We start from the raw sequence: 14,759 nt of genomic DNA, 5'->3' as shown, positions 1-14,759 counted from the left end.
TGGTTGGGAGTAAATCGAAGAAAGACGAAGGTAATGAGAAGTAATATAAATGAGAACAGCGAGAAACATAACATCAGGATTGATCGTCACGAAGTAGATGAAGTTAAGGATTTCTGCTACATTGGCATTAAAATAACCAATGACGGACAGAGCAAGGAAGACATCAAAAGCAGAATAGCAATGGCAAAAAGGGCATTCCTTGCCAAGAGGAGTCTACTAAAATAAAAAAATCGGCCTTAAATTGAGAAAGAAATTTCTGAGAATGTACGTCTGGAGTACAGCATTGTATGGTAGTGGAACATGGACTGAGGAAAAACCGGAACAGAAGAGAATCGAAGCATTTGAGATGTGGTGATACAGACGAACATTGAAAATTAGGTGAACCGATGAAGTAAGGAATGAGGAGGTTCTGCGCAGAATCGGAGAGGGAAGGAATATATGGAAAACACTGATAAGGAGAAGGGACAGGATGATAGGACATCTGTTAAGACATGAGAGAATGACTTCCATGGTACTAGAGGGAGCTGTAGAGGGCAAAAACTGTAGAGGAAGACAAAGATTAGAATACATCCAGCAAATAACTGAGGACGTAGGTTGCAAGTGCTACTCTGAGATGAAGTGGTTAGCACAGGAGAGGAATTCATGGCGGGCCACATCAAACCAGCCAGAAGAGTGATGACCAGAAAAAGAAAAAAAAAGAGAACACCAGAATACCTGCGCCGGCCGGGGTGGCCGAGCGGTTCTAGGCGCTACAATCTGGAACCGCGAGACCGCTAATGTCGCAGGTTCGAATCCTGCCTCGGGCATGGATGTGTGTGATGACCTTAGGTTAGTTAGGTTTAAGTAGTTCTAAGTTCTAGGGGACTGATGACCCCAGCAGGTAAGTCCCATAGTGCTCAGAGCCATTAGAATACCTGTCGAACGCACACTAACAACATTTATGACTTATTTTTTGATAGGACAACAAGAGGGATCCTGCTTTACAACGTCTATTACGAAGCGCTAGGGCCCACAGTGCTCTCCAATGTTGCCTGGTCGTCGTGGGACGGATTTCGCCCACTGGCTCATTCAGGCGGTAGAATTGCGACATGTATTTGGTATTGCACATCATTGTTAGTTTCCTTGGGAGTGAAGATATCATTATAATTGCTGTTTCCACTGGTTTTAACGATTAATGTTGCCACTGCGATTAAAATCTTGATGTAAATCAGATGTATTCCACCTATAGATGGCAAGAACTGCAGCCAATATGTTTGCCATGATGGCGTGGAATTGAGTGCCGCAGTATGGATCTGTCGGATGGCCAACTGCACTATTGAGACGTTCATGACAATATTCACAATTGTACAGCTGTCTTCCTTCATGGCTGCTACAAGTAGTGGGAGCAGCTAGTTGTTACCCACGCTGGAATGTGCTGACGGCGCCACGTTGTTTCGGCCGATGTTGCAAGGAAGGCACGAGCTCAACGACCCACATCACTCTTCACTAGTAGCAGTCTGGTCGGTGTTGTCCGTTCTGCCACTGGAGGGAAGCTGCATGGCTAGTACGTTAATAGGGCGATCTCTATGATGTCATATACGGTGTTCCCAAAAGCTGTGTATAAGGTGACCAGAGTCATGAAGTGTCCCATTATGGCCTTTTTGCGAGATGATAGCCAGCGATGTCAGTGTCTGCCAGGAGAAACAGATCGGCAGGAGGCAGATACTGCGCTCCCAGTGCTGATGGAAGTTTGGCAGCTCACTATGTATCATCAACTAGGGGTACAGGGGCCCTATGGCAGAAGTACCCTAACATTCACTTCCGTGAAGGGATAGGCGAGGTGGCAGCAGCCCTCAGCGGCCTTCAGACCAGGCAAGCTGTTGCATCGTGGGTAGAAGTTATCTACGTGGGCTGCAGACACTATCACAGGTCCCACTATGGGGCTCTTAGATCCATACTGGTATCTGAACTGTGGAAGTATGGGTATTTCTATCATTCAGTTTATGGCCTGTACGTTGTCATTTGAGAAGACTGCTTGTGCTCTGTTTTTCTAGAACCATCAGAGCTCTGTACTGCGCCGTGGCGTCCGAGCTCATCTCTTCAGGCTTCAGTTTGGAGTTTTCACAGTGACTGTCTGCTGGAAAGCCACTCTTGCATACGACCTATACATTGTTGCTTTATTTTGCGTGGTTGACAGAATCTCGTTATGCTCCCTTCCCTGTGAGGTCACTGCTGCGTCGGCACCTTGGTCGTCCAGTTCAGGTCGCATGTGGCAATATTAGGTCGGTGGAGTGCCCTCCCTACATGCCATTTCTGTTGTTCTTCCTGGTTTGTATTGCATTCTAGAGGGTAACAATTACTGAACTATATGAAAAAAACTAAATCTGTTACAAACTACAATGTGGACACTATTTATTCAATATATAAACGTCGCTACGGACATTCGGATTTAGAATAATTATAATAAACATGTTTTGAACGGCGATCAAAAAATTTTTAAAAAATTTATCTTTTTCAAATTCAGTCTTGATCGCACCACGTATGCTGCAAGAACATAGGTGACCGGGTTCGGTCACATCACATGACCATCATCAGACCTGTCTTACTAGATTGACAATAAAATACGACAAAATGCTTATAAGGATAAAATACAATGAGACTTGTTATACGCATGGCATCATTCGAAGATGGTAGATGGAGCACTCTTCTCAGCTGCTGTGATGTCAGCTGGTGCCAGCAAGTGATGGGTATACGCTTAAATACCTACCTATTCTCCCTCACGTCAACCAATCAGTGTAAAACGGGTTCCCATAATCGTCAAAAAGTAACAAAAACAAAGTACAATAATAACACAAAAATAGTAATGTATAAAATATCTCTCTACAACCATGGATCTACTTATATATTGTATATTATATATTTCATACAATATTTAGGTATTTTCATGGCTGTAAAGAGATATTTTACACAATTATTTTTATGTAATTATTGTACTTTGTTTTTTTTTTTTACGTTTTACGTTTTGGGATTATTGCAAAACCTTCTCTTACCGTTCGGTAGTCGCTCTGCTATCAACGAATATCGCATTGATTATTCCGTGACCGGACATTACACGCCACACAGTCAGGCCCGTTGAAGGTGAAGAGACTTATAGATCACAAAATGGGGATTCTCAGTCCCCAAAATGCTCCAATTTCGCTTATTGACGAACCCATCTAAATGAAGGTGGGCTTCGTCGCTAAACCAAATCATATTCGCATACTAATTCCCATCATGCCACTGGGCCAACTGTGCAGTTTAAATGTCCTAACGCAAGCTGTTCAGAAGCTGTGACGATTCTATTTCATGTAGTTCAATAATTGTCATCCTGTATGTATTGTATAGTAGTCTGAATTGGTTTCAGCTCTGATACCGACCAGGGAACACTTTAACAATTGCTTCATCAGCCTGCAACATTATCCTGTGGCGTAACAGTCCCCTTTCCTTTAGAAAGTTCGCGTGGAATTTTGCTTTTGATGTTCTTGGAACAAATATCACGATTTGTGGCTTCGGCCAAAATACCTTACACACAGCGTCACTGTCTATGCTCTTTATCCATTCAGGAATGCTATTACCCAGTGCTAAAAACTCTGTCTTAATCTACTGTTGTTACTATGCTTCTTCCTTGGTTGGTTGGTTTGTGCAGTATCTTGCAATCGAATTCACTCTACTTTAATGCCCACTGTGTCCACCAACTGAACTGATCTGTCAGTCCCAACGAACGCTTTTAGTGCGGCATGATCCATCACTACTTTGAACATTTGTCTATAGAGAAAACAATGTATGTTGCAAATACCATAGATAAGTGCTAACATGTCCATCTACATTGTGGAATAATTCCACTCCGCTTTAATCAAATGTCTGGATGCGTATCGCATTGGGTGTTCCTTATTGTCTGTCCATCTGAATGCAAAACTGCTCACGATACAGGATAAAATCAAATCGTATTCGAAGTTGGTGAATAATAACATTGTATCTGATGTCAGTGTCTGTTTCAAGGCGTGAAACACAGTCTGACAATCGGCAGATCACTCAATAGTTTTTATTTCGTTAGTAATACGTTCAAGGGCTCTGTAATTTCAATAAATATCTGATAAAGGTCCTACAATAATTTCAAAGAATTGTATGTTATTAGAGTAGTTTCACTGAGTTAAGATAATAAATTATGTTTTAAATTAGTAGATGAGACTATAAATTCATGGAATGTTGTAAACCATGTACGAGATGAATTCGAGACAATATATATATAATATAAATAAATAGAACCAATATACCACCAAGAAACGTTAAGAATAAAATGTATGATAGTCAATAAATTTCCATTATTGTTCCTGTTATTAACCCAACCTGTGAAGTTTGGAGAATAATGAAAAGTATTACTGATATTAAGGGGACACGTTCAATGGATTGAATCTGCTAACATAATGTTATAGCTTTGAGAGGTTAAATCATATGCTTTGAGGCTGAGATCCATAGGAGCAGGAAGACCAGCAAAATTCGCAGCGTTTGACGAGATTGTTCCAAGAACATCCGGAGCAATATTCCCGCCGGATTATTCTAAAGGAAGGTGCAGTGTTACGCCACTAAATGAAATTAGAGGTGGATGTAGAAACTTTTAAAGTGTTTCCTGGATGCTACAAGCACGAGAGTTGAAACCAATGCAGGCTGCTATGTAATATATACAATGCAACACCAACAGAGAAGAAGAACAGAAATGAAATTTAGCATAGGCACTTCACCGATTTAATATTGCAACATGCCACCTGAATTAGATGACCAAGGTGCCAATGCAGCAGGCTGACCTCACAGCGAAGTGAACATCATGTCATTCTGCCAACCACATACAACGAAGTAACAATGTGTAAGTCCTATGCGAGCAGACAGCTGCTTTCATAAATTTACACAGCGCGTTTTTAGGCATCACAAGCAGTTTCTCAAGATTAGATTCAAGGGCTGGTTGTTTCATACAACTATGCATTAGTGTCCATGAAAGTCACAACCAATACTGATGTTGATGGTGGGCGTCGGTTCTGGGTGGTAGGTGAAGAGAAAGTTTTATTTTTATACCTGTCAGGAGGACGATATATATGATTCTTTTAGCGTCACTCTATACACGAAAATCGTGAATAATAATGCAATAAATCTGAAAGAATAGCTCCTGCTAATACGTAGGCGAATCCTTGTTAGAAGCTACCACTGTTGTTGGTATTTGTCACAGTGGATGAAGCACAGAGGAAAAAAGTGAAAGAAAGTTCTTAATATGGAATGTAGTTATAGGGCACCGAACATCGGTACTAGGGTTCACAAGCCCATTCTCAGGTCGTAGCTAATAGGAAGAGTCTATAGATTACATAATACAAATTTATAGCTCACAATTAATGGAACAAAACAAAAAATACTATTAAGTGTTCCTAAGATGGGATAACGAATTGTCACATAAATAATCAGAGAATGCAGTGAATAACATTGGACAATTTCAGTTAAATGTAGGATATGACAATGCAAAGTAACAGCAACAAGAAATACGTTAATGGTAAATGAATCAATTCTTTGTCTTTTTTAAATTAGTTATTAAAACGATTGATTACTCATTTATATCCTTGTTCCTACAAAAGAAAGAGCATTGTAATTCATGTCTATAAACTTTACGATACATCAAATGTTTTTCTTGGTTCTACTGCATTTATCAGCTGTAGAGATTACAATTTTGCTAGCGTCTTTTAGATCCTTGAGCTTCAAGTTTTACTACCGTGTCCACGAAGATATTTTTGCCGTTAAGATAGCACAACGATACGGCTAATCACATATTTCGAAGTATGTCCCGAGTAGCTGTCCTTGCGTGGCACAGTATGAGCGATAAGTGTCCGACGCGCCGTATAAGAGGAGGCCGGTGTGCTCGCTTGTGGCACTTCTAGCAAGGCCCTCAACTTAGAAGCCACTACAGCCATGAAGGCAGCCCTCGTCCTGCTGATCTCTGGCGTGTTGCTTGTAGCGTACTGCACGCCGCTGGCTGCTGCAGACGATGGAGACGAAGTGTTCGAGGATGACGACGAGACTGACAGCTCAGCAGACGACGACTCCAACGGCTGCGGTGATGAGGAGGGTCTAAGTGGAGAGAGCAGGCGGGCAGTCAAAGGTAAGCAGCAGCTCAAGTGGGCAGGCGGTGCACAGGTCTAGCCATCATGACGGCACTATTGGCTTCCCCAGGCAGGCGTTCTGACATTGTGAATGTCTGCAGGCAGCATTCACGTTGTCAGGTTGTGGTGATATTGCAGTTATACGACTAGCACGGTTCTCAATAGGCTAAATATGCTGCTACATTCAGTTACATTTCCCTTTAATATGGATATTATGGCCCATTAAAATAGTTACGCTTGCTAAATATGGACCCATGTTGAAAGGGCATTAGGCTTACATTTGTGTCGTACTGAGGGGCTATCTACTGATCACTATGATACCTCACTTCCATGTAGCTCAACAGCATATCATTTAGAGGCAAGTAACACATAAGCACTAGTCGTCTATGTATCTTGGTACTAAATTTGCGCAACAGATTTCTATGACAATTTGTTGCTGAACATGTACCGATACTAACAAAAATCCACATACCATAAGCAATGCGAAATTATGATGCTGTCTTCAGCCAAGCAAGTACGACATTAATAATAAACTAACAAGCATGTTCTCAATGTTGAGTTCTGAGACATACACTGAACACTTATCACGTATCTGTCCTTTTGGATAATTTGAATAATTGATGGGACATGTTCCTAATATCCGTATTGACTGGGAAAAAGCATCTATTCCGAACAACAAATGAAATAAAAAAATGTAGGATCTGTTATAACCGAAATGTTATTGCTCTACTGCTTCAATACAATAATGGTTGAGAGAATTTTGACAGATACTAAATACAGCAAAGTGGTTAGCGAAATTTCAGGTAATGAAGTAACACATTTTTTAGTTTAGATTGTAATGCTTAATGTAAATGGTTGCCAGTTCATGGTGTGAGCGAAAAATGTTGTATAGTTGTTATTAACTTGGAAAAGTATTTACACAATAGTTACTGCAAGCCAGTCAGGTGGGAATGGGCCCAACACTTACTTGAGCTCAGACGCAAACTCGCAGTTAGCAACATGAACTAAATCTAATCATGAAATCAGTAAGACAAATTGCATTAAGCAATGCACTCGACTCCCAATTGTTTGGCACTCAGTTTTCAAAATAAATAGCTTTGCACAGCCTGCCATAGCGCCTACTGTTCATATTTCTACAATTATAATCGTTCGTAAATATTTTCTGTTAAGCAAAGTATGTCTTTTCAGCATATATCTTTCATTAAATAACCACTGATTAATTTTGCATAACACTGTTATGTATTTTGGAAATGAGAGCAGAAATTGTTGATTACTCAAGGAATTTAAATTTTCTCATTTACAATAATGGAATTACTTTTTCGTTGTCACTGAATATTAATAGTGGTTATTAAGTGATGATTTCGCTGATATTTAACGATCAGATTTAATTATTTTTAAATTTTTATAATTTTCAGTTTTTTAAACAAATTATTAAAATTAAATTAGGTCAGCAGTTTTTGTCTTTTTGTCTTCAATAGTGGCTCTCAGTTTTAATTAATAGTGGCAGATAGGACCCTAGTTGATAACTGTTCAGGCTGTAGCGCTTGTACCACAGTGTTAACTTTAAGTTGGTAATTATTCACAAAATGAAACTACTACATTGGCTAGCCTTGACGTACTTCTAAATATTAAAGTTGTTCTGGCCTTAATTTAGTGAGTGGTTGCTGGTGCTGCATAAAATAATAAACGCCCACAATGCATGGCAACAGGCTTGTCTTGTCCCTTTGCAATACACAGTTTATGGCCCACAGCGCTCTTCTTTCATATTAATTCCAATTCATGCTTTTTGCACTGTTCCCAGTTAACACCATAATTCTGCCTGGCCATAACACATATTTCTTCCAGTTTGGTACCTAACAATGTGCAGCGCTACGTGGTGCTGGCAGCCACTATGCCTGAGCACATCTGTCAGATTCTGCTGCACTGTGAGCATCTGTGCCCAGTGGCAATGATCCCTAACTCAAATACATTCTTTGACAGCTCACTATAGGAAACGGCCCTGACTGGACTAGAGTATTTGCTACGTGTTAGCACATAATTCCTTTCTAGATATTGCATTTGAATTGCATAATCATATTAATTGATAAGAAAATAGTTAGAAAATAGTGTCAAAATGCGTTACATAAAAATTTACTCCAGTTCTCAAAATTACAACATTAATACTGCGAAACTCTCTTGTGTGTTAGACATAGTGTTGGTGTGTTACACACTGTATTCACGTATGTTCCTCTTTGCATTGGTAGATTGTTTTGTGTTCCATGCCTACAGTTCTGTTTCCCACAGAGCTCAGCTACCGTGTGAGTTACATGATTACAAATATAATTGCCAGAGTTTCACTAATGAAAGAAAAGTAAACATTTATGTGTCAATCACTTCTTAAATACGAGTATAAAAAATGCACATAAAATTCAAGCTTAGTGTTTCCACCAGCTGTAGGCAGGTGTTGCTGTAATGACTACTGGAATTTGCTGATGAGACACTTGATCATCAAGTCTGTCCTTTGTTGTTTAGCAGGTGCTCACGCCCGGGCCGGCCACGCGAACCACGCTCGTGCAGGCAGCCGACACGCTGCGAGCAGAGCTGCAAACAGACCCCACGCCAGGTCAGGCGCCGCCCGGAAAGCCGCACACAGCGTGTAGCCGCCGCTGCTGAGGAGGCGCCACACCATGGAGGTGCAGTCTGGAGCTTCTCACTGGCCTGTACTCTACACTGACACGGCAGAAATAAAGCACCACTGCACTTTGCAGCAAACATATGTGTTTATAAGTTTCCTTTAATTTAGATCTATGGTCGCAAGCTTTTTTGTTTACAGATTACCGGTTTCGGTCTTTAATGACCATCGTCAGACCTGCAGCAGAAATGGAAAAAACATTAATACACTCTCAAACTGTCTACAGCTTAAGAACAATACATAGACCATAATGAAAAGTAGTACTGACAAAATATACATTTGTGCACTTTAAATATGAAGAGGCATAACTGTTTCATAAAAACATTGTCCTAATGTACTGCAGCCATAGTGGCATCGTCAAATGTTAAATGGAGAATCAGCACCAGCATCATCAAATACATATAAATAACATCACATGCACTGGTCATGTTGTCAGTAGTACTACTGTTTAAAACAAGCTGCCATACAGTAGCCACAACTTGTTTGTGTTGTAAGATCACCAGATGTCGCTAATGTAGCCATACACTAGTTTTCAATAATTAATTGAAAAAAAGAAAATCAAAGGGGATACAATAGTTGAAGGGGCAAATCGAGTTTAGAATAGAGTATAGCAATATTATTTCTTTAGCAAAATTTAACTGCACGCATTCATAGGCGTCCTGAATCAAACAGGTGGCACTGTTGTGTATATGCATTCTGCAATTGAACTGTGGCCCACCAGACTACAGTGAGTGGAGACTGTGTCTGAGGCAACGCCTGACATGAAAGAGTCAGATACATCCCACTGCACAACACATTAAAGAACAACAAACTGACAATCAAGTATGATGGTACTTATGAAGCCACTAACCTTTATGAACCATCAATATAAGACATTAAATGTTCCAATTAATTAACCCAAGAAGGAAAAGCTTTTTCCTCAATAAATCGCAACACTTCAAATTGTTGCGGTTCATATGATCAATATAATTCCATCTTTAAACTGCCACAAAAGAAAGTGAAAACTAATGGAAAAACTATCCCACACTTATTATGTAACGACAATCAGAGCAGTAATAATTAAACACATAAGAACAATTCACAGATGAACCAGGTGACTAAGGAACCGACAAGCGTAAAAATTACCAATTTGCTGTAAGGTGAAGCAGACAGCTTTGAAGTCTTACAGTCGTCATAATATATATTAAAGCCAGTTTAAGAATTAATGACAAATTACTAGTAGTTAGAACTTCTACTGTCATCATATAAGAACACTTCAAATACAACTTGCCTTGCAGAACGATTTCCAAACCATTTGGAAGGCACAACCGTTAACACTGGCCTCATCGACAGGCACACTCAACTGGTGTAAGTTCATGTAGCATATAGAGGAGCCAGAACTCGGTCACTGGTGAACCAGAAGAGTAAGAGAGTGTAATCATAGTGCAGTACAGTTTCCAACAGGAAATGGGCCAACAACAACTCAATATCTTAGACGACACAACGTCTGGCAGCAAACAGCTCTTCCACAAGAAATGGTGGAGTTGGCAGCAGTGAGGAGGCTGCACAATGCCACATGATACAACATGGCTGCAGCCAGGCATAAACCTCCCACAGACAGCAACGAATTCCACTGCAGGCACTGGCAACACCAGTTCCACTCAATAAGTGTGCCTTCTGCCACGCAGTTCCATTCAACTGTGCTGCCCCTCTGCATTGCATGAAGCCAAAGGCGACACTGCAGTACCCCAGTGCTGACTGCAAGCCCTGACTGTAATAGCCTCACCATTATTGGCACACTGGTGTACTGCGCTATCCCAGTCGTTCCAACAACTATCTGTCAAACCTCGCTGGACATCAACTGACCTCGTGACTAGTGTAGCCTGCTCCATTAAAGCTTTACACATCCAGCCACACTACAGCAAAGGAAAGCCAAACGGAAGAGTCAACAACAGCCAGCACAACATCTCAAACTCTCACATAAAGTCAGAACTGGGGTAGGTAACCAGGATCTCCTTTCTCTAAATACTTGGGCTTGTTGTCTGTCCATCACCCATTTCTTGCATCCCTCAACACGAAGAGAACAGCAGTGTGAGCCTTTCACCTACCACATAAGGTCTGACAAACTTGGGCAACATTTTCTGCTGATGCCTTGAATGCATTGGCTTTGTCCTCAAAAATTTTTGAGAAACGCTTCATCCCCTACTTTAACTGAAGCGATTTGCTTCCCATTCTCCTACCAAGCTTTCCCGTGAGAATCCCGCATTTTATTTTATTTCTTCCAGAGTCGCCTATTCCAGTAGTAGATCCTCGAGCGGCCATAAAATTGTCACTGAAGAATTTAATAAGAATGTTTAGCTTGGCAGGAGTGGTCTTATGGGCTTCATGGTGGGCGGTATCGGAAGCAAAACTTAGACAATTTGGCAACATGTTCCATCACCTCTGGGACCTTGAATGGTAAGCAGTGAGGGATGATTCCAACTTACCATTTATTTTTTCAGTAAAATATGGCCTTCGATATTAAGATGTCTTGGTAATACGTATTATTCCTTGTCAAAGCAGAACCACTTGAAATCTTTTAGACGTGAAGGCTGATACTCACTAAGTAAAGATGTCAGGGTCCAAAACTGAGGAAAATTTTTCTCAAGTTGCTGAATATTAATAGCCTTAGTGAAGTTGTCGACTATGACCAAGACAAATAGGTTTCCGCTTTGGGAATGGGGCAAGGGCCCCAGGTAACCTATACATGATTTATCGATTGGTTGAAACTCGTACTCAGCGACCAGTTTCTGAATGTCCCAGTCCAGATGAAACTACAGGTGATCTCCACTCGAAGACTGATCTCCAGAGAACACATACTTGGATCCTTCGTCCCCCCTGGAACAGAAGCACAAGAAATCCTTGCAGGGAACGATGGGACTCCTGTGTTGCTGCTTGTCAACCTGGGACACCTCACTCACATCACCCACTTGAAACATTTGGCTCAACGCATTGGCAGTTTGGTTTCGCCCCACTTTGATAAGGCGAACATTGAACTATAACATAGAGGTCACTACTGCCCACTGTGTTATTTGGCCTGTGTATCGTGTCTTAACGAACATCCAGCCCTGCACCTGGTTATCGATTTCCAGTCGACAGCGACGATGTTCCAAATAAAAGTTATATTTCTCTCGTGTGAACATAATGGCCAGTGATTATAATTTGGACACTGAGTATCTGGTTTCAACTTGTGACAACGCCCGTGATGTGAACACAAGAGGCCTTCCCTCTCCACCCTGCTCTCGTAATAGGACAACTGCACCTAAAACATCGTAAGTGTTGCTTTGAAAGATAAACGGGCAATCAAAATAAGGAATCCCTGACACTAGTGCTATACTTGGACTCATTTTATTGCTTCAAAGGCAACTTATTGAGGTTCACTCCATACAAATGTTCTACTCATGGTACGTAATGACCTAATAGGAGCTGATATCTGCGTGAACCCCCCCATGAACCATGGACCTTGCAGTTGGTGGGGAGGCTTGCGTGCCTCAGCAATACAGATGGCCGTACCGTAGGTGCAACGACAACGGAGGGGTATCTGTTGAGAGGCCAGACAAACATGTGGTTCCTGAAGAGGGGCAGCAGCCTTTTCAGTAGTTGCAGGGGCAACAGTCTGGATGATTGACTGATCTGGCCATGTAACATTAACCAAAACGGCCTTGCTGTGCTGGTACTGCGAACGGCTGAAAGCAAGGGGAAACTACAGCCGTAATTTTTCCCGAGGACATGCAGCTGCACTGTATGATTAAATGATGATGGCGTCCTCTTGGGTAAAATATTCCAGAGGTAAAATAGTCCCCCATTCGGATATCCGGGCGGGGACTACTCAAGAGGACGTCGTTATCAGGAGAAAGAAAACTGGCGTTCTACGCATCGGAGCGTGGAATGTCTGATCCCTTAATCGGGCAGGTAGGTTAGAAAATTTAAAAAGGGAAATGGATACGTTGAAGTTAGATATAGTGGGAATTAGTGAAGTTCGGTGGCAGGAGGAACAAGACTTTTGGTCAGGTGATTACAGGGTTATAAATACAAAATCAAATAGAGGTAATGCAGGAGTAGGTTTAATAATGAATAAAAAAAATAGGAGTGCGGGTTAGCTACTACAAACAGCATAGTGAACGCATTATTGTGGCCAAGATAGACACAAAGCCCAAGCCTACTACAGTAGTACAAGTTTATATGCCAACTAGCTCTGCAGATGATGAAGAAATTGATGAAATGTATGACGAGATAAAAGAAATTATTCGGGTAGTGAAGGGAGACGAAAATTTAATAGTCATGGGTGACTGGAATTCGTCAGTAGGAAAAGGGAGAGAAGGAAACATAGTAGGTGAATATGGATTGGGGGGAAGAAATGAAAGAGGAAGCCACCTTGTAGAATTTTGCACAGAGCATAACTTAATCATAGCTAACACTTGGTTCAAGAATCATAAAAGAAGGTTGTATACCTGGAAGAATCCTGGAGATACTAAAAGGTATCAGATAGATTATATAATGGTAAGACAGAGATTTAGGAACCAGGTTTTAAATTGTAAGACATTTCCAGGGGCAGATGTGGATTCTGACCACAATCTCTTGGTTATGAACTGCAGATTGAAACTGAAGAAACTGCAAAAAGGTGGGAATTTAAGGAGATGGGACCTGGATAAACTGAAAGAACGAGAGGTTGTAGAGAGTTTCAGGGAGAGCATAAGGGAACAATTGACAGGAATGGGGGAAAGAAATACAGTAGAAGAAGAATGGGTAGCTCTGAGGGATGAAGTAGTGAAAGCAGCAGACGATCAAGTAGGTAAAAAGATGAGGGCTAATAGAAATCCTTGGGTAACAGAAGAAATATTGAATTTAATTGATGAAAGAAGAAAATATAAAAATGCAGTAAATGAAGCAGGCAAAAAGAAATACAAACGTCTCAAAAATGAGATCGACAGGAAGTGCAAAATGGCTAAGCAGGGATGGCTAGAGGACAAATGTAAGGATGTAGAGGCTTGTCTCACTAGGGGTAAGATAGATACTGCCTACAGGAAAATTAAAGAGACCTTTGGAGAGAAGAGAACCACTTGTATGAATATCAAGAGCTGAGATGGCAACCCAGTTCTAAGCAAAGAAGGGAAGGCAGATAGGTGGAAGGAGTATATAGAGGGTTTATACAAGGGCGATGTACTTGAGGACAATATTATGGAAATGGAAGAGGATGTAGATGAAGATGAAATGGGAGATACGATACTGCGTGAAGAGGTTGACAGAGCACTGAAAGACTTGAGTCGAAACAAGGCCCCGGGAGTAGACAACATTCCATTAGAACTACTGACGGCCTTGGGAGAGCCAGTCCTGACAAAACTCTACCATCTGGTGAGCAAAATGTATGAGACAGGTGAAATACCCTCAGACTTCAAGAAGAATATAATAATTCCAATCCCAAAGAAAGCAGGTGTTGACAGATGTGAAAATTACCGAACTATCAGTTTAATAAGTCACAGCTGCAAAATACTAACGCGAATTCTTTACAGACGAATGGAAAAACTGGTAGAAGCGGACCTCGGGGAAGATCAGTTTGGATTCCGTAGAAATGTTGGAACACGTGAGGCAATACTAACCTTACGACTTATCTTAGAAGAAAGATTAAGAAAAGGCAAACCTACGTTTCTAGCATTTGTAGACTTGGAGAAAGCTTTTGACAATGTTGACTGGAATACTCTCTTTCACATTCTAAAGGTGGCAGGGGTAAAATACAGGGAGCGAAAGGCTATTTACAATTTGTACAGAAAGCAGATGGCAGTTATAAGAGTCGAGGGGCATGAAAGGGAATCAGTGGTTGGGAAAGCAGTGAGACAGGGTTGTAGCCTCTCCCCGATGTTATTCAATCTGTATATTGAGCAAGCAGTGAAGGAAACAAAGGAAAAATTCGGGGTAGG

General features: G+C 41.2%; 1 protein-coding gene across 2 annotated transcripts; it reads left to right on the top strand.

The window, feature by feature from the left end:
• Positions 1-5,913: 5,913 nt before the first annotated feature.
• LOC124805339 lies at positions 5,914-8,906 on the top strand. 2 transcript variants are annotated; one of them, XM_047265858.1, is made up of 2 exons: positions 5,914-6,154; positions 8,670-8,906. In XM_047265858.1, the coding sequence occupies exons 1-2, from the start codon at positions 5,965-5,967 to the stop codon at positions 8,792-8,794; spliced, it is 315 nt and encodes a 104-aa protein (XP_047121814.1). In that variant the 5' UTR covers positions 5,914-5,964; the 3' UTR covers positions 8,795-8,906. The 2 variants fall into 2 exon arrangements, with proteins under 2 accessions (XP_047121814.1, XP_047121813.1); XM_047265857.1 differs by having other exon boundaries at positions 8,667-8,906.
• Positions 8,907-14,759: the final 5,853 nt, after the last annotated feature.

Source organism: Schistocerca piceifrons, chromosome 7 (assembly GCF_021461385.2).
Source record: "Schistocerca piceifrons isolate TAMUIC-IGC-003096 chromosome 7, iqSchPice1.1, whole genome shotgun sequence".
In the NCBI taxonomy this organism is placed as follows: domain Eukaryota; kingdom Metazoa; phylum Arthropoda; class Insecta; order Orthoptera; family Acrididae; genus Schistocerca; species Schistocerca piceifrons.
Note: the sequence above shows the minus strand (reverse complement) of the source record. Positions and strands in the feature narration are given on the sequence as shown.